Raw genomic sequence first — 19,665 nt, forward strand, 5'->3', positions numbered from 1 at the left:
CTGGGAATCCCCAGCATCCTCAGCTTTTCGACTTAGTCCACAAACCCAGGAGAAGGGAGAAATTTCAACTCAGCCTGAGTTCCTGAGAATAAGAATCTGACATCTCAAAATTGGAACAGACCCATCGCCCTTAATTGTGCTCAGGCACTTGGTGCCAAGCCTCTGCCATAGATAATGAATCGGAGATAGCTTCTCTGAGCACCGAGGAGACAGGAGGCCAGAGAGCCTGGCCCCACCTGACATCACCTGACAGGCCAGTGCCCACTTCCCAACGATGACACTTTCCTCGACCCCCGGGAGCCCCACTGCACCCATGCAGAAGTGGGGGGCCAGAGGCTGGGGTCAGGCTCCTGGCAGGTAACGAGGCTCCGACACCGGCCAGTGGCTGACCTCAGGCAGGCCCTGGAGCCTCTGTGTCTCTGTATCGTCACCTGAGCTGTGGGGGAGCATCAGCTCCTGCCTGGCGGGGTGCGCACCTGCACATGGGTCCCGGAACAGGTGGCTGGCACTCAAGGAGACGTGATCAAGACAACGAGGGTGGTTGTTGCTCGGCTATTAGTAATGGTTCTTGTCAGCAACGTGGCTCCTCCCCGGGCAGAAGCAAGCGGCTTGAACTGTGGCCCAACCTGTGGTCAGCAAACCCCGTCTGTGACCCAAAACACCGGGGAGGGGAGAGTCCGAGGTATATTGTTAGCTAATCGCTGGGTCCTTTTCCCTGAGCTGTGTCCTTGGAAGGAGCACTTTCCCATGTGTCATCTACCCTTTCGTGCGACAGCTCCACGGGGTGGGGACAGCGGCTCAGAGGGGTTGGCCAGGGAATAGCCTCCCGGCCCCCAGACCTCAGTCCCTCCCCCGTCACACGCAGGGTCAAGGAAGACTGCCTGTGGGTTGCTTAGGAGCCGCTGATCCCCCAATCTGATTCTGATCCTGAACTCAGAGCCCAAAAGTCATCATGATTAATTTCTGGGACTGAAAAGTAAATTTCAGAAAATAAAACCTATCAGAGTGTCCAGAGGCACATCCATACGTTTTCCAACAGAAGCTACGGATGACTGAAGGCACGGTACTGGCGTGTCCCCGGGTGGGGTTCCGTGGGAGCCCCTCCCCCGGCGCCCACCCAGTCCCCGAAGCCCTTCCTGTTCCGAGCCCATGGAGGCACCGCCACGTCCCGGCCAGACAGGGGCTCCCGGGCCAACTCTCAAGGCTCTGCTTATGACAGCGATGGGTCCCCGAGGTCCTGGTCGGGGAGGGCGCCCCCTCCCAGTGAGCTGCCCGCACCAATGCAGAGGCCACGGGCCAGAGGGAGAGGGGTGTCCTGCACCCCAAGGGGCAGCTAGAGGAGGGTCAGGTCCTCCAGCCCAAGTGTGGTTAGGCTGTTTTGGAACAGAAACAGAAGGGCAGCCTCGGGTCATGGTGTGTCCCACGTGGTGTGGGTGCCTGGAGGACCCACGGGGCCTGGGTGTGGGCCGGCTGTCCCTCTTGGTCCTCTCTGGATCCTGGCTGGGCTTCACTGTTCTCACCTTAACCCTCCTCTATGCTAATGTGACGCTCCCCTGGGAGCCCTGCGGAGTTCAGCCTCAGAGCTGGGTTTGTGCTGGATGAAATCCTCCCTGTCCCTCAGGACAGGGCTACATTTGAATTCTGGATTACCATCTAGGCGAGACACTCTGTTCCAATGATCTTAAAACTCCTTCTTTCCCAAATATCTGCCTTTGCCTCCCATGAGGCATGGAAGAGGCTTTCCCTGTGCCTGAAAATCTGAAAAAATTAAATTAAAAACTCATTATGGCCAGGGAAAGTTAATAAGAAAATCCTAAGCCAGATTTATCAGCTTAAGGCCCTTCTTTGTGAACCTTTATTAAACTTGCACGAATTAAAATAGACTCTTGGAATAAACTTCACCAGGGTCTGCAAGGAATCAGACTCGGGGACACACAGGTCTCCCGTGTGCTGTGAAGTCCGGGGAAGGAGCGCCCACTCCGGAGCAGAGACCAGAGCAGCTGGAGGAGCCTCTCAGGCCAGTGCAGTGTCCCACGGAGGCCCACCCGAGACTCGGCTCTCAGGGGGCAACACCAGGACCCACCCCAGTCGTCTGACCCGAGGGGAGCTGCAGGAGGATGCGAGTGCTCGTGAAACCTGAGGGCCAGGTGTGTCGGGCCTGTCGCCAGCACCAGGCGTAAGGATCCCGTGCTGCTGAGTGGACTGTGTTGGAGGGCCGCTGTCCCAGACAGCACCGGTCCCACCGGGCGAGATCCCTCTTGGGATAAATTCACACCTTTTCCTGTTAACAAGGTGATGGTATCGGGGTTGGAAGGCTTGCGCGTGCCAGGTGACAGACGGGGGCCATTTGTGTGCGCCTGGGCGGCGGGCTGTGGGGTTTCCAGCGGAGCATGGAGGCCGGGAGTCCAAAAGGCTGATGGGGGAGCCTCCGAAGTTCAGGTGAAGGCCTGCGCTCTGGCCTGGGGTTGAAAGGAGCCCTTCCCTCCCAGGAGGCAGCGGCCTTGGGGAGGGGCTTGCGATTCCCCCATCGCTCTGACCGTCGCCGGTCTGCACGTCAGCTCGCTCATCCATTCGCCCCCGTCTGCGTCATCCGCACATATTTGCCACCAGCCTGGGGCCCCAGATCCCCTGTGCCTCGCTCACAGTGGCCACACTGTGCGCACCCTGGTCGTTTGGCCTCGCTCACAGTGGGCACACTGTGCGCACCCTGGTCGTTTGGGTGAGTCTGGACCCCACTTCTTCTCTTTCTCATGCAAAGTGACTCGGAACAGAAGCTGCTAGGCCTCAGTGTCCCCATCCATCCGTAGACGGTCAGCCCAGCAGATGCTATCACTCAGACACACGTGCCGGAGGGGCCGTCCTTCACTGTCACCCAGCACAGACAGGACAGGCTGGGCTGCTGTGCTCTGACCTCAAGCCAGAGAAGGACAGAGCCACCAGCCCCAACGTCGCTGACACCCACAGCCACTGATGGCCACCCTCGGCCTTCCGGCTCCCTGTCCTGGGAAGTCAAGCCCCCGTGTTCAAGCCACTGCGGCCCAGTTTTCTGTGCATTGCACCCCAGGACCTCCTCCCCAACCACCAGCTGAGGCTTGAATTTGTAAGTACTCGGAGCAGAAAACCATCGCAACCGTCGAGGCCCAGATGTGGGCTCGAAGCGCCCAGTCTCTCCAGGAAGTACCAAGCTCCCGATGGAGAGAGCCAGAAGCCGGGATGCCGCACCCATCAGCTGGCATCCAGAGCAGGTCCCACTGCCCACCCCTGTCTCGCCCAGGAGGAGAGGGTCCCCTGGAGAGCCAGCCCATCCAGCCGGTGCTGCACGGGGGGCCCCGTGGGACACATACAAGGGCTCTGGGCCGACATGTGTGGGGGCCTGGCCCCTGGGCTGCAGTCAGCACTGGATGTGAGAGACCCCAGATGGTGGCTGTGGACTCAGAGCCATAGGAACTTCACCAGGCTTTGTGACACTCACTCAGGGGCAGTGAGTTGGTTCTGGAGCAGACAAGGCCCAGCCTGGTGCCCCAGGTGCACAGGACGGCTGTCCTCTGGCATAACGCAGCCCCATGTCTGTCCTAGGGCATGCACAGGCATATCTGGGCTGCAGGCCCCGAGAGGGCACAAGGCAGGGTAGCTGCCCTGGGTGTGGCCAGAGGGATTGTGCCATGGCAGGTGGTAGAAACAGGGAGCCACGTGAGGCTTGGGCACCGCCTCCTACTGACATCAGGCAGGTGCCGGGGGTGCGGGGGGGAGCCAGCAGGATGAGGCTCAGAGCCCAGCTGCCTGGGACAACGACCAAGCCCGTGTCTGGACTCCTTCGTCTGCATCCCGTGACCCCACCGCCGTGACTGGGGGGACGGATCCTTAGAGCTGACACTCTGCGTGCCCCTTTGTGGACCCCAGGGTCTCCTAACCCCTCCGCTTCATCTGTAAAATGGGGATGAGTACAGGGCTACCCTGGGGACCAGAGAAGTAATGCCCGAGGGGTGCCTGGTGCAGCGTGGAGGCCACTGTCGGGCTGCACCGCCGCGACGACAGCCAGACACCCTAGATCTCTGTCCAAGCTCCATCCCCAGGTTTGTAGCTCAAAACCACGCTGCCTAGTGATGGGGCTGGCCACACAAACTGCAGGACCCAGTGCAAAATAACAGAACGGGCCGCTAGTTCACAAACTATTAAGAATTTCAAGGGGCGCCTGGGTGGCTCAGTCTTTGGGCATCTGCCTTCGGCTCAGGTCATGGTCCCGGGGTCCTGGGATCGAGCCCCACATCGGGCTCCCTGCTCAGCGGGAAGCCTGCTTCTCCCTCTCCCCCTCCCCCTGCTTGTGTTCCCTCTCTCACTGTGTCTCTCTCTGTCAAATAAATAAATAAAATCTTAAAAAAAAGAATTTCAAGACAGTGAGAGCATTTGACCAAACTCAGGGCCCTTCCACATGGGGCCACAGCTGCACAGGCCACACGCCCATGGGGCCAGCCCTGAGCAGTGATTTCACTCCATAGGGGCGCTCAGATTCCTACCAGCACCCAACACCAACACACACACACACACACACACACACACACACACACTGCCTTTCCCTGCACACAACCATCTCGGCTTGAACCACCCCCACTGACGGGAGGGGCTTGCAGCCCCCATAGTGCTTGGCAGGAGAAAAGGCTCCGTGGTCGGTCATCACAAATCTGTAGCCGCGGACCCCAAGCCCTGAGCCGATGGTGGGGCCGCTGGGATGGCAGGACCCCAGCCAGGATTGTCCGGGGGAAGCCCCTACTGCTATCTGGCTCCCATCCTGCAAATGTACCTTAGAGTCTCTCGTGCGTCCCCGCTGTTGCACGGGGCTCCAGGGCATGAGGGAAAGGCCTGGGGGGTTTAAGAGGGAGGCTGGTGTGCGTGTGCAGGTGAGGCTGGGTCTAGAGCTGGGTGGTGGGTACAGCTGGAGGAACCAGAGCCCTCTGGAGATGCCACCGTGCCCGTGGAATGGGTGTGGGGTCCCCGTGTGCGAGAGAAGCTGGAGGCAGAGGGCACCCCCCAAGGGGTTGGTAGAGAGTCTCTTCCGACCTCTCCAGGCTTCTGCACGGGTTCAGAACGTTGTCTTTCCTTACGCTCCGCAGTACGCTGGGGAGGTCCCCGAAAACCAGGTGGAGGTGGTGGTCGCAAACCTCACTGTCATGGACCGAGATCAGCCCCACTCGCCCAACTGGAATGCCTTCTACCGCATCATCAGCGGGGACCCCTCAGGACACTTCAGCATCCGCACGGACCCCGTCACCAACGAGGGCATGGTCACCGTGGTGAAGGTGGGTACTCTCCTCGCTTCCTGCCGGCCGGCATCGGTTCTGTCCCCCGCCACCGCCCTGGGACAGATGAACAGAAATGATACGGGGTTATCCGGGGACAAAGGACTGCACGCCCCTGCTCGTGCCAGAGGCAGGCTTCACGAGGACCTGGTTTTCTCTGAACTCTCCACTTAAAGTCTGTTTAAGGCAAGATGCTTCACCTTAGAAAGCATTTTCAGGTTATTTTTGCATCCTTTGGTAGAGACACTGTGCTTTCAGACATTCTCTTGCAGAGGGGTGGCCGGGAGGAGGCGTGGGGGGTGCGAGGCAGTGGGGGGAGTCTGCTGCCTGGGGGTGGGGGGGCAAATGTTCTTGGATTCCCGGGCTGGCTCTTCGCTCACTTACCCCTCGCGTGGGCCTGTCGCCCTTGGTGCCCCAGACGAGGGGCCTATGCCCAGGGCTGTCGCCAACATCACAGCAGGTCCTGCCTGGCACAGCGCCGGGCACACGGTGAGGGCACAGCTAACAGAAGCAGCTGTGTCACCACTGAACATCGTCACGTCGACAGGGAGCGGCCGGGCTCCCATGCACTCCCCAGGGCACAAGGAAGGTCATTTCAGTCCCGCCAGGGGCCCCCAGGCCACGTGCCGTGTTCACGCACTGCGGCCCGGACCCGTCACTGCCCCAGCCTGTAGGAGGCGACAGTCTGCAGCGGGGGTGTGGGGAGGGAGCTTCTGCGATGTTCTCGGGCAGGTACGTGCCAGAGGCCGCACACCCGGCGGTGAGCCCTCCCGTCTGTCCAGCAACCTGCTGGTGTTTCCAGCCTCCGTGCCCCCAGGTGGTGGACTCCTGGACCAGGACCTCGCTGCTTTGGGGGCAGGCGAGGTGCCGCGTAGACGTGTGTGGACAGCCCGGCCCTCAGCCATCTCGCACAGATCCTGGCTGCATGCCTGTCAAAGGAAGTGCCCAGTTGCCTGGTGCGGGTCTTCCTGACCCCTGCCCTGCCCCCCGTGCCCCCCGGCCCCATCCTGCCCCACATGCCGGGCCTGCCACCTCCCAGGCTGCAGCCAAGCTGGGGCACAGCAGCTCTGCCCTCAGACCACCAGCCCCAGTGGGCGTCCGTCACCGTGCCCAGCCTCCTCGGGTGCGCCCTCTGCCTCGCCACCCCCCCCCAGCTCCAGCCATGAAACCACCATCTCTTCCAGGCTCAGACCAACCCCAGGCCCTTCTCCTGCCTCACGCCTGGACCTCAGCTTCTGAGGCAGAAAAGCCAAGAAGCGGCCTCTCCCGCTCGCCCCTCAGCAGCACTGAGGCTTGGGGGGCAGTGAACAAGCTCTGGTTCAGGGGCCGAGGCCGGGGTGGGGCTGGCAGGAGTCCCAGGGGAGCGGGCACCCCCCCTCCAGCCCCTGCAGTCCTGCAGGGACCAGCTCCCAGGGCAGCAGTGCCCAGAAGCGAATGCCCCCAAGCCTCCCGCCGGCCCTGGAGCGGGGGTCCCCCAGCCCTGCCCCGCACCACCTGCACCCGCGCCAGGCAGCTTCTCCTGAGGCCGCAGACCCTGCCCCTTTTAGCAGAGGGTCCTTGCCCCATCTGGGGAGGCAGCTGGGCCGAGCCCCGGCAGTATACCCGGCCGCTCTAATTGAAACTGGTGGGCCAAATTACCTATTGATTTCTCCATTACAAATATGTTTTATTTCACCCTCCTATGGATGTTTATTGGCCATAATAGTCTTTCTGGAAGGCATTCTCCCTCAGACGGGTGGCACAATCTTAATGCACGACATGCAGCGTTATTCTGTGTCCCCCGGAGACATGAACCAATAAACAGGGAGAAAAATTACTTCCTTTTGGTGGTTTGTTCGGAGACAAAACCACCACAATTTTATGAAACTGTCCATTTAAATGGAGAAGGCCCGTCCCCAGATGACTCTCTGAGGGTCTGGGGGGAGGGGCTGGAGGCACTGGCTTGGTTTTGAGGGGACCTGGACACAGCGTGGGTGCAGGGGCTGCTGTGGGGGCATCTAGAGTCCAGGATGGAAGCACCAAGCCCGCACCTGCAGGAGGGCTCACCGGTCCGTGGCCTGAAGTCCTGGGCAGTATCCCTCAGGCAAGGGCTGCCAAGTTACTCTGCACTGGGCACCTGATCAGACTGGCGACCTGCCTGGGCAGCATCTGTGGGTGCAAGGCCCTCCCACACAAACGTACCCGAGCAGCACCCAGCCTCATGCGAGGTGATGGGCAATGGGGGTGGACAAGGGACGCGGCGCACCAACCCCTTCCTCCCCCAGGCTGACCCCTACCTGCACTGCGCTAAGATACAAGGGGCCATCAGGGGCGGGGAAGACACCAGTCATGACAAGGCGTGTGCCACAGAGGGACATGCTATCCCACGGCCGGGCTCTGGGAGCCTGCAGGAACCACCCCTTCCTTGGGCTGACAAGGAGATCACACCTGAAGAGGACGATGGGGGTCAGCCCAGAACCCCGATCTCTGGAGGGCATCGGCCTCCAGGGCCTCCTGTCGGGCTGGCATCAGGCTTCCGTGAACCCCTGGGCCCAGCCCCCTGCTATTATTTACTTAGTTTTTAAAGTCCTTCTTTTCGTACTTAATGCCACATCTGTAGCCACAGCCGAGAAGGCAAGTGTTCGAGGCGCCAGCTGTAAGATTCTTGGGGTCGGTCGGGAGAGGCACCGCCGGCCACAAGCACAGGTTCCTGACCCAGCAGATCAGCTCCTCTCGAAGCAGAAACACGCGCTGTTCTGTCCATCGTGAGCTTCTCCGGGTGCCCGGGAGACAGACAGGAGTGGTCTGGTCCACACACTGGAGTCTGATGCAGTAGCTTATTCTGGACCGTCTCATCTCTATTTCTTGCTGAAAGAGGTTTTTAACTCCCAGACCTCATGACCGTCCATCTCTATGTAAGTCAGGATGCATCACCCTCAGAAATACGTTTTGCCTCCGTACGCACGTGCTATCACACTTGTCACACCCCTGACAAAAGCAGCCGTCTGCCCTTCATATCCTCCAGTGCAAGTCTGTGCTCGGTGTCCCCAAATTTTCCTCAAAGTGTCTCTTTGCTGTGGTTTTCCAGATCTGGATCTGGACAGGGTCCCTGCATGCAGTTGGTTGCAACATCTCTTGACTCTCGTGATCTAGAACATTCCACCCACTGTTGACCTGTCACAGACACCGGGTTGGTTGGCCTATGGGAGGCCGCACGTGCCGGACTCTGTCCAATCACCTCCTCATGGCGGACCTTGTTCTTTGCTCTCCTACATCCCTATAACCTGGGATTAGGCAGGGACCGTCCACGGGGAAGGGCCTTGTGTCAGGGGCTGAGTCACGTCAGGAGGCCCGTGGTGCCTGGCTGTCCCACTCAGTCATCTAGGCCTGGCCGGTGGGCTCAGGTGGTGATAGCCCATTCCCGTCACTGGAGAGTTGACTTTAACCCCCTTATGGCCAGCGAGTGGTCTGCACGTGATGCCTCGCACCTGCGTATATGCACTCCTCCGTCAGTCTCCATCAGCTGGTTGTATCATCCACTGGTGATCCTTGTCCACGGAAACGTCTTCATTAGTGAGTACAGAATGGTGCTTTTTAAAATTCTGTCATTCCTTGGCTGGAATTATTCAGTACGAATGAGCTTCCTCTCACCAACAAGAGCTCCGCAGGACACGGAAATGCGGGTCTGCCGTGGTCAGCGCCACGGCCCCCCAGACATGCCCAGGCCCCGGGCCTGGGACCCGTGCGTGTGCGGCACATGCTGGGCAAATGTGAGTCAGTCAAGCGTTCTGAGATAAGATCTCCCCTCGGGAGATCCAGGGGGCCCCTGGGCTCACAGCGTGATTGGGAGAGGGAGGCAGGAGGTCAGAGTCCCAGGCGCCCTAGGGAAGAAGCAGAGGTCCCAGAGGGACTGCAAGGGGCCACGTGGCTGCTCTGTAGGTGGAGGAGGTGGGTTCTCGGAGCTGCAAGGGGCAAAGCTCCGGGGGGACCCAGCCCCGCCCACACCCTCACTGTAGCCCAGGGACGCTGATCTTTGACCTCTGACCTCCAGAACTGTAAGACGACAAATTTGTGTTGCTCTAAGCCACTAAATCGGAAGAGGAAACTAATACAGAGTCCAACAGAGAAAGGAGATGAAAGCTTCACTCGCTGCCTTTTATCATCCAGACCAGCGGCTGTCCGAGTTCACTCTCGGTTTACGGCGGGGGCTGTTAACAACTCGCATCAAGCTGGGTGTCCACACAACACACAATCCTCTCACACTTCTGGGAGTCAGAAGTCCAAAATCCGTTTCAACGGGCCGAAACCAAAGAGCCGGGAAGGCTGGGCTCCCCCCAGGGGCTCTGGTGGCTCCATTTGCTGGCTCTGTCCAGGTTGGCGGGCCACGTCCCGACTCCGTGGCCCTCCTCCGTCCTCAGAGCCAGTGCCGTCTTTGCCTCGACCCCCACGCTGCCTGCTGCCGTGCCAAAGGTCCCCCCGTCTCCCCTTCTAAACCCCCTCGGATGCTCTTTCGGGCCACCTGGGTCATCCCAGGCCAGCTCCCATTGCAAGACCCCTGAATTCATCAGCCCACAAAGTCCCTGTGCCGTGGAGGGCGACACAGTCACAGATTCCAGACCCTTGGACCTGGATGTCTTTGGAGGCCATTAATCATCCCACCACAGCCATAAGCAAAATTGTGGGTGCGTGTGTGTGTTTGTATTTTCTCATGGCTGGTAAGAGGCACGTGTTTGTGAGTACTCAGTGTGCTTTGGTCGGCTGCAGTCATGACTGGTTTTGGCCTCTGGCGAGTGGGAGACTCCTCTGGCTGGTTCCTGGGTCCTTCCGCCAAGAGCCGTTTCCATGCATCGTGGCCCAAGCAGTTCATCTCGCGGGCTGCCTGCCTCCCCTCGGGTCGGCCGTCTCTCCAGTGAGGGCTGGGACTTGGCAACCAGCGTCCAGGCCCCGGAGGGCTCATTCCTGCTCACTGCTCTCGCTCTTGGGGGTCCAGGAGCAGAGCAAGGACACCACGCTTCAATGCACACATGCCCACCCCAACCCTGTTTCTTTCACCGATTCAAATGGTCGTTTTATTCAGATTTAACACCGGCGGATTCTACTTCACTTTGCTGACTTCATACTTGTATCTTGTTTCTCTTACACCAAAAATCTTATTTCCTAACCACACTATTACACGTGTTTATTTACTTTACCCTGAGATATACATAAAAAGCTTTAAAAAATAACAAACCCCCAGCTCACTACCAACAGGGAGAAGACCAAGTGAGCTTAAGATTTCTTTACAGTGATTACAGTCCTTAAAATAAATCCCACCAAGAACTACCATCTGAACATTGCCCTGGTCACCTGAACTCATTCTTTTCTTGAGAGTCATGTTACCCATTGATATATAGTCTCCCTTTACTTTGGTTTGCTTGCAATTTTCAGAGATCGCTTTACATATTTAATTTCCTACATAACGACTAAAGCGTGACGGTAGAAGACCGATCTCCATGACGGTAAGCTCGCAGCAGCCCCGAGCCCCAGCCCTTCCCTCCACCCCGCGCGCCCTTCTGCTTACAGGCCACCATCTTTATGCATTTTCCAGTTCACTCTTGCGCTCTTCCTTTCTGCAAATACGAACAAATACAAAATCAAATTCCTCTCCCCCCTTTACATGGAAGGCAGCCCACTGTGTATCTACTTCTGCTCTCCGTCCGATCCCCCGCGCTCCTACTTACAACTGCAGACCTCCCCACCCCACCACCAGCCCGCTGCCTCCAGGGTGCGTCCTCTATGAGGACACAAAGACCCGCCGGGAGCCATCCCGTGCATATGTCACCTTGCTCCCGTCTGGACGGAAGGGTGTCAATGCTGTTGCAGAGTGTCTCGCTGGGTGGTTTCCCCGAGACTGTCCCGGCCTGCTCCTGGAGTCCATACGTGTGTTACCCGTCTCGGCCCCAAGTGCCTCCTTGCAACTTCCCTCCCTCCCCAAAATATGAGGAGCTCCCCAGACCACAGAACCCTTTTGAAAGCATTTGTCAGGCGGGGTCCTGGGGCCCCAAAAAGGTGTAACCGGGAACCACGCTCATGCAGGAACCTTGTGCAGAGGGTAGAGAACCCACAGAGCTGGTGTGTGAGTGTCCTGGAGCTCCTGCAAAAATTACCAAAACCCGGAGGGATTAGAACAACAGAAGAGACCGCCCGTGGCACCCAGCAAGAGGCCCCAGACAAACAGCAGTGGGGGCCTTGACCTTGCCAGCGCCAGCCTGGAGGGAGCAGCACCTGCTGAGAGCTGGCGCCGGGGAGGGGTGCCGCCGCCGGGGAGCTGGAGCCCCAGGGGCCCGGCTACTGCCACACCAGGGCATGGCGGGAAGGCCCGGTGGGGGTCCTTTACCCCAAACTCTCTCCTCCTATTGGCAAACCCCTTGCGAAGCCAGAGACAAGGGAGTCTAGAGACAGCGTCCCTTGGGACCAGCGCCCTAGGCACAAAGCCGGGCAGGAGGAACAGGCGCAGACCCACCGGGCCTCCCGCCTCCGAGCCAGCCCCGTAGGCCCCTGCGTCAGCTCACCCCCACGGGACTCTCTTGTTCCAGGCAGTAGACTACGAGCTGAACAGAGCGTTCATGCTGACTGTGATGGTGTCCAACCAGGCGCCCCTGGCCAGTGGGATCCAGATGTCCTTCCAGTCCACGGCAGGAGTGACCATCTCCGTCATGGACATCAACGAGGCGCCCTACTTCCCCTCGAACCACAAGCTGATCCGCCTGGAGGAAGGTGTACCCACCGGCACCGCACTGACCACATTTTCGGCAGTGGACCCTGACCGGTTCATGCAGCAGGCCGTGAGGTGGGTCCGCCCTCGGGCCTCAGAAGGGGGCTCCCACCCTTGGGCTCCCTTGCTTTCCATACAGAGGAGTGCCATCATGCCCAGTAAACCTGCACCCCAGAAAGTCCCCGGCCTGTGTTGTCCCTCCAGGCAGGGAGACACAGGAGCCCCCAGGGGACAGCAGGGCCCAGACGGTCAGTGAGACGCCACAGGCGCTCAGCAAACCACGCGCGTCGCCGTGGCCTCCACCCAAGAAGGCGGCAGACCTTCCAGCACCCGCGGCACTCTCCCGAGTCAGGCTGGTTCTGAGCTGCCTTGTCACCAGCTGTGACGCTGCAGGTCACTTACCCCTCTCTGTTCCTCAGTCTCCCCGTCTGGAAAGAAGGGGCGAGGAGAGCACCTGCCTCCTGGGGTCCTTGTGAGGATCAGGAACACGGCCGCCATGGTGACCGTGGGGCGCTGCTGAGGGCGGAGCGCGCGGGCTACAGGGACAGCTCCCCCGTGTCAGGCGGGCGCCCCGCAGAGGGTGGGGCTGGGGGCTCGGGGCCGCTCTCCCCTTCACCGCCTCACCTCCCCCTCCTCAGGTACTCCAAGCTGTCGGACCCAGCAAACTGGCTGCACATTAACGCCACCAACGGTCAGATCACCACAGCAGCCGTCCTTGACCGCGAGTCCCTCTACATCAGAAACAACGTCTATGAGGCCACCTTCCTGGCAGCTGACAACGGTGCGCACTGCTCCAGGGGCCGGCCCATGCTGGGGGCTCTGTGGCAGGGAGACGGAGGGAGGCCCCGGCCGGAGAAGCCGGAGGAGGGAAGCGGGGAGGCAGGGGCCGTGCCAGGTGTCCTGCGCAGAGCCTTGGGGGTCCCTCAGCGTCCCCAGGCAGCCCCCTCTCTGCCTGCATTCGGAGCAAGGGCAGCTGCCTGACCACCGGGCTCACGGGTCTGCGCAAACTCGCGCCCCTTCGCTCGTGCATGGCGTCCCTCGTGGACACCAGGGGAGCCAGGATGGCCGAGGCGGGCCGAGGTTTGTCCAGTCCTGTCTCGGCTGAACGCGACCCGAGCAGCTGCTCAGCTCCCCACCTGGTGAACTGAGGGCAGCTGAACTCCAACCACATTTTAGCCGAGCAGCCCCATCATGCTGACCACACACCAGAGTGGGGGGGGCTCCCCCTAAGCAGCCCCCGGAGATGCCGCCCCCTGTGGCTCTGACCACCTGTGATTCAGACCCCTGCAGCCCTCCGTCAGAGCAGGGGTGCCATGGGGAGGGGCCCCAGAGACAGGGCAAGCAACCATGAGAAGCCACACACCAGCAGCACGAGCCCTGGAGCTCAGAGGGGGTGACGGTGAGGCCTCCGAGCCAGAATGAGGAGCCCCAAGCAGCCTGGCGTAGCGGGGGTGAAGGTGAACCAGGCAGGGGTGAGGGGGTGCTGGGCAGAGGCAGCAGCAGCGGGGCCCACATGGGGCAGGAAGAAGGTTCATGAGTACTGGGGCCTTCCAAGGGATGTGGACAGCATCTCCACAGTTGGGGGCTGGGACTCCAGGCCCCGAGGTCACCCCTCCCTGGACCCAGGGCACCCCAGGAGCTGGTGAGGCCCACAGCCCCAGGTACCCAGCCAACCCTGCACAGGAGGGGAGAGGAAGTGAGGCAGAAGATTTAGAACCAGGGATCAGTCCCAGCACCACTTATGTTGGGAAGAGACCTGACTGCTCCGTGCCTCGGTTTCCTCCTCTGTAGCGTGGGGACAACCCTGCCCCCTCCCCTGGAGCTGTAAGGATTAAGTGAGCCAGTGTCCTCGAGCACACGGGGAGGGGGTCTGGCCCGAGCCAGCACGCTGCCACCGCTGTCATCACCCCAGGGCTCCTACTCCGCGCTGGGCACTACTCAGCAGCAGACAGACCAAAGTCCTTCCCTTGCAAGGCTGAAGTTCCCAAGGTCTGTGTGTCAGCTAAAACCAGGTTTAGCCATGTAACCGCGATAGAAATTTCAACACGACTGAGGTTTCTTTTCTCCCACATAAAAGAGGACTGGAGGCAGGCAGCCCTGGGGGGTCTAGGGTCAGGTTTGAGAAACCAGGCTCACCCTGGTCATGAGCTATGGCATGGTCCAGAATGTCTGCTGGTGCTCCAGCCATCATGACCACGTTCTGGCAAACAGGAGGAGAGGAAGGCAGGCAGGGACACATTCCTGCCCTTCTAAGAACTTCCACCCCCAGCTCATGAAGGCCAGAACTTAGCCATGAGGCCACATTTCACTGCGAGGGATGTTGAGAAATGTAGTCTAACAGCTGGGCAGTGATGACCCCAGATAAAATCTGGGGCTCCAGTTCTTCTATTAAGGACAAAAGGGGAAATGGATATTGAGGGACAACTCAGCAGTCTCTTGCCTCAGTGAGATGAATGAGAAACAAGTCAACCAGATAATTTCAGGGAGTACGTTCTGGAAGAAGACACCACAGGGCATGGGAGGGAGGGGCCAGGGCTTGTACCTGTGCTCCTGGCTCTGAGGTGCTGACTATGGGACCAGAAGGAACAAGCCTAGGGGAAGAAGGAGCAGCAGAGGAGTCCCAGAGTTAGGAAGCAGCATGTGCAAAGGCCCTGAGGTGGACTCCCAGTGGTCTGCGATGATGGGTTGTCGGAGAGCGGTGCAGCTCAGGCTCCAGGAGCTAGAGCAGCCCTTGCACAAAGGTTCACTCGATAGCAAGTGAAAGCCGGGGTAACCGCCCGCCAGACTGTGAGTGTGTGTGTGTGAGTGTGCACGTAGGTCTGTGTGCACACACACTCGCAGCTGTAGGGTTGGGGGTGGCTGCATGTCAGTGTGGTCCTGTGCTCTGTCCACGTTGTGTACAGCTGAGTCGCCGTGTATGTTGTACAGTGGGTGTTGGCACAGGTTCGGGGCTGTGGTCGGGGCTGTGGGTCTGTCCTGCACGGACCCGTCGTCTGTCCTGCGTGGGCCTGGGGGCTGTCCCTGGGCAGGGCGGTGGGGCTGGGGTTGGTCCCACGTGCATCATCGTGTGCCTGAGGTCATGGCGGAGCAGCCCTGTAGGGTCACCCCGTGTCTGTCTCGCAGGGATCCCCCCAGCCAGCGGCACCGGGACCCTCCAGATCTATCTAATCGACATCAATGACAACGCCCCCGAGCTGCTGCCCAAGGAGGCACAGATCTGCGAGAAGCCCAGCCTGAACGCCATCAACATCACAGCGGCCGATGCCGACGTTGACCCCAACATCGGCCCCTATGTCTTCGAGCTGCCCTTCGTCCCGGCCGCCGTGCGGAGGAACTGGACCATCACCCGCTTAAACGGTGAGCCCTCCTCAGGCTTCAGGAGAATCGGACACGTCTGGGGTGCCGCACCTCAAGGGGCCCATGGAAGAGTGAGCAGTGGGGGATGGGGCTCTTTCCCCCCACGGGGGCTCCCTGAGGCTGGGGCCCCTGGCCGTGCCCCAGTCCATCCCCAGAGGGGGCCATGAAGGCAGTCCCAGTCCCGCTGTTATAAGGAGCAGAGCCGTCAACATCCTGCAGCCCCAGCTGCTCACATCTCTGACTGCTTCCTATTGATGGGACCCCAGTCAATCTACTCCCTCGGGGTACTTCCCTAGATGTGGACTTGTTGTGTAAAAGGGCATCCGAGTCCTGAAGTTTTGTAGCACTGTGAGGAAGACCTACAAAAGAGCACCTGTTACCCAAGCCCTCACCAACACCGAATGTTATTGTTTTAAAAAGCATTTTTCCCAAGGTTTTAGCCAAAATCATTGTTTCCATTTGCATCTCTTAACTACCATGCACTTTTTTCATTTATTTAACGGCCATTTGCTGTTTCTCCCACAAATTGTCTATTCAACATCCTTGCCTATTTTTCTTTGAGGTTTTTTTCTAACTGATTTGGTAGAATTCTTCATATATTAAGGAAGTGATTTCTTCATCCAACAAGTTGCAATTGCTCTTTTCTTGAATTGCCAATATCTTTTCACTTTGTGGAGTGATCTAGCGTGGACGCGCGTGGGTGTGCGCGAACCAAGCAGGTATTTTAGACGGGCGTGCCCTCGGACTCCGTCTTCCCTCCGAAGTCTTGCTGTAGCGCAGTGCTGGCTGTAGACTGAACGAAGCCGGTCCTGTCACTCTGTGCCAGGTGACTACGCCCAGCTGAGCCTGCGCATCCTGTACCTGGAGGCTGGCGTGTACGACGTCCCCATCACCGTCACCGACTCCGGGAACCCCCCGCTGTCCAACACGTCCATCATCAAGGTCAAGGTGTGCCCGTGCGACGAGAATGGGGACTGCACCACCGTCGGCGCGGTGGTCGCGGCCGGTCTGGGCACCAGCGCCATCGTGGCCATCCTCATCTGCATTGTCATCCTGCTCAGTGAGTACGGCGGGGCCGCGCACGCACGCCCGGGCCCCCCCCCCAACGCGGAGCGGGCCCTGCTCACGGTGCGGCCCCTGCCCCCACAGCCATGGTCCTGCTGTTCGTCGTGTGGATGAAGCGCAGGGAGAAGGAGCGTCACACCAAGCAGCTGCTCATCGACCCCGAGGACGATGTGCGTGACAACATCCTCAAGTACGACGAGGAAGGGGGCGGTGAGGAGGACCAGGTGAGGCCCTCCACGCCGGCCTCCGCGGCCGTGCGACCCCTCGCACCCACCCAGGACCCCAGCCCGGTGCCTGCGCCCACACGGCCTGTCAGGTGGCCAGGAGGCCTGCGCGGGGCGCCCGGGAGGGGGAATCCAGGGAGCTGCCTGGCTGCATGCTGGGTCCGCGTGGGCCGTCAGGGCACTCAGGGCAGCTCCTCGCCCCACTGAGGCCTGGTGCCCCCTTAAAGCATGGTAACAGGAGCCCCAGCGGCTGCCCCAGGCTGCTCCCAGAACACACGAGGCACGGGAGCTGCAGGGGCCCGGGGGGGAGGGGGGGGGCCCGAGGAGCACCAGCCTGGCGAGGGCAGCCTGGGGGGCACAGATGGGGATGGACTAGGGGAGCGGGGCACCATGGGGAGGACGGGCGTGCGCGGCACCCGGCCGCAACAGGACGCGCCCGCCTCCTTCCTCCCCCGGCCCCTCCCCAGGACTACGACCTCAGCCAACTGCAGCAGCCTGAGACCATGGAGCACGTGCTGAGCAAGGCCCCCGGCGTGCGGCGGGTGGACGAACGGCCCGTGGGCGCCGAGCCCCAGTACCCTGTCAGGCCTGTGGTGCCCCACCCGGGAGACATCGGGGACTTCATCAACGAGGTGGGTGCTCGGGCACGGGCGAGGCCCCCGAGCAGGGCCCCTCCACGGAGAATAACGTCCCGTTGCCACCCCACACTGGGGCGGCCAGGCTGCGGTGAGGAGGCCCGTCCAGCCCGGGGCCGGGGGCCGATGCGGTGTGGCCACGTTCCCAGAGATGCCGCTGGTCCCGGCCCCGTAACCGCGGCGTCCTGTGTGTTTTACCGCCTGCTCTCTAACGCTGATGCGTTTTTAAGAGGGGTGGACAACATATCCCTGCTATGTGAGAATCTAACTTTAATTTACTTAAGCAGACGAGAGCCCAGGGAGCAGTTCAGGAGAGACACAGAGAGACTTCTCAGAACATTCCCTGAAACACATCCTGTCCGGGGCCGCAGATCCAAGTTCTACAACTGCCCAAAAGCACTCACTCCCCGGGATGTAATAAAATTTTAAAACCCCAAGAAGTATGTCTTCCCCAACCTAGAAATTAAAGCCTATTTTAAATAATTCTTAAAGAAAAGCAAGCACGGAAACTATAAACCATTCCTACGGAGAGGCAGTAAGGGTGCCCCTTCCCAGGGCAGGGTTGGGCAGTGAGGTGCGTCCTGCTGCCAGCGACTGCTGTGGGCGCCCAGGCCACCCCATGGGGACTGTCACGGTCACAGGGGACCATGCTGGGCCACACACGCAGGCATGTGGGAGGCCGCAGGACCCCTCCTTGGGCAGGTGCAGGCAGAAGGAGCAAGAGCAAGGCACGCACAGGGGGCCTCCAACAACACCTGCCATGTCCCCAATTTTGTTCATAGGGATAGTGAATGTAACAACTTGAGATTTCTGACTTCTGCCCACCTCAGGTTCATATTCCGTGTCACAGTGACAGGGGCTCAAGACATTTCTACCCCCTCAGGAGGGGCTGCTCCTAGCCACAGGCCCCCACCCAGCCCTCTTGCCTCATGTTACTGGCGTGGCCATGCCAGCTTTGGAGTGTGCTACCTCCAATGCCCTTTTCATAAGCCCCACCCCTACTCGGTTCTCTGAGAGGCCCCTCAGTTAAACACAGGGAGCCCTTATTGACCACCTCCTGTATGAAAGGCCCACTAACTTCACCTTCCTGGCCTGCCTCCCCAACTCCTCTCTGGGGCGCCCCCCCAAAGCCCCATTCCATCAGGCCCCCAGGGCCGGACAGCATGTCCTCCACCCTAACCCCGTGTCTCTGTGACCCCAGGGACTCCGCGCCGCCGACAACGACCCCACAGCACCCCCCTACGACTCCCTGCTGGTCTTCGACTACGAAGGGAGCGGCTCTACGGCAGGCTCCGTCAGCTCCCTGAACTCGTCCAGCTCCGGGGACCAAGACTACGATTACCTGAATGACTGGGGGCCCAGGTTCAAGAAGCTGGCGGATATGTACGGAGGGGGTGAGGAGGACTGAGCAGCATCTCCTCCCCGAATGCCAGCGGAGCGGGACCGTGGGAGGCGCCGGGCTCCCCGACTCCCTGCAGACGTGTCATTTAGTGGTGTGTTAGGGGGTCCCTCCCCGCCCCAGCCCCCCCAACAGTAAGCTGTCTGGCATGAACACTTCTCGCCCCGCGGCGCACCCCCCACCACAGGAGCTGACTAGCACTGAAGGACAGCGAGAGGCACTCTGTCTTAACTTGAATTTCTTAGAACAGAAGCACTGTTTTTTAAAAAAAAAAAAAAAAAAGAAAGTGCCTTTTGGTACATGTATCAGATTCCCTCAAACTCAGGAGTGACGAAAAGCAAGCAGACAGACCACGTACATCCCCCCAACCCCAGTCCTGAGCACCCCAGCCCCAGCTAGTCCCAGCTCTGAAGACACCAATTAAGGAATTGGGGAGAATGTGTCTTTTTTTTTTTGTCTTTTATTAAGAAAAAAAGTGGGTGATTTGTTTAACAAAATTTACAAAGAAAAATGTTGGGGTCCAAATCCCAACAGCCCTTCTGAGTCCTCGACCTTTGCTGTACACTGTCGGGGTCTCCTGGGCCCTCAGGCGGCCCCAAGGCCGGAGGGAGGCCAGAGACCAGCTGCAGAAGGCTCCCCGGAGGCAGGCCCAACCCGTCTACCAAAGGCACCATGGTGCGCACTTGGCTTTCACCGAGTTTTGGGGCTGCCCCTGACTCCTGATGCTGCACGTAGCTGGGGTGGGTGGGGTGCCAAGGGGGCTTTCCTGATGATCACCATCTCTGCCCTTGGCTGTCCCCCGCGTCTCCCTAGTCAACCAGTAGGCCTCCCCCGGAGACAACTGTTACCCCAGATGCCATGCAGGTCCCATTGGCTTTGGTCCAGAAGAGTACAGCGTCCCAGGAAGCCACAGCCCAAACCAGCCAGCATCCCCAAACACCCTGGTGTGAGCCCCCCA

General features: G+C 59.9%; 1 protein-coding gene across 2 annotated transcripts in view; it reads left to right on the forward strand.

Annotated features, from left to right (window-relative positions):
* Window positions 1-18,716, forward strand: part of CDH4 (cadherin 4) — a 527,153-nt gene extending 508,437 nt beyond the window's left edge. For both annotated transcript variants that reach the window (XM_028091197.1, XM_028091196.1), the window contains 8 exons: window positions 5,109-5,294; window positions 11,849-12,102; window positions 12,666-12,808; window positions 15,151-15,384; window positions 16,211-16,444; window positions 16,534-16,673; window positions 17,141-17,305; window positions 18,510-18,716. In XM_028091197.1, coding sequence (XP_027946998.1) covers window positions 5,109-5,294; window positions 11,849-12,102; window positions 12,666-12,808; window positions 15,151-15,384; window positions 16,211-16,444; window positions 16,534-16,673; window positions 17,141-17,305; window positions 18,510-18,716 — 1,563 coding nt within the window. The remainder of the gene's footprint in view (window positions 1-5,108; window positions 5,295-11,848; window positions 12,103-12,665; window positions 12,809-15,150; window positions 15,385-16,210; window positions 16,445-16,533; window positions 16,674-17,140; window positions 17,306-18,509) is intronic.
* Window positions 18,717-19,665: the final 949 nt, after the last annotated feature.

Source organism: Eumetopias jubatus, unplaced genomic scaffold, assembly GCF_037043125.1.
Source record: "Eumetopias jubatus isolate StellerSeaLion01/CBP00866 unplaced genomic scaffold, mEumJub1_p1.0 scaffold_9, whole genome shotgun sequence".
Classification (NCBI taxonomy): Eukaryota; Metazoa; Chordata; class Mammalia; order Carnivora; family Otariidae; genus Eumetopias; species Eumetopias jubatus.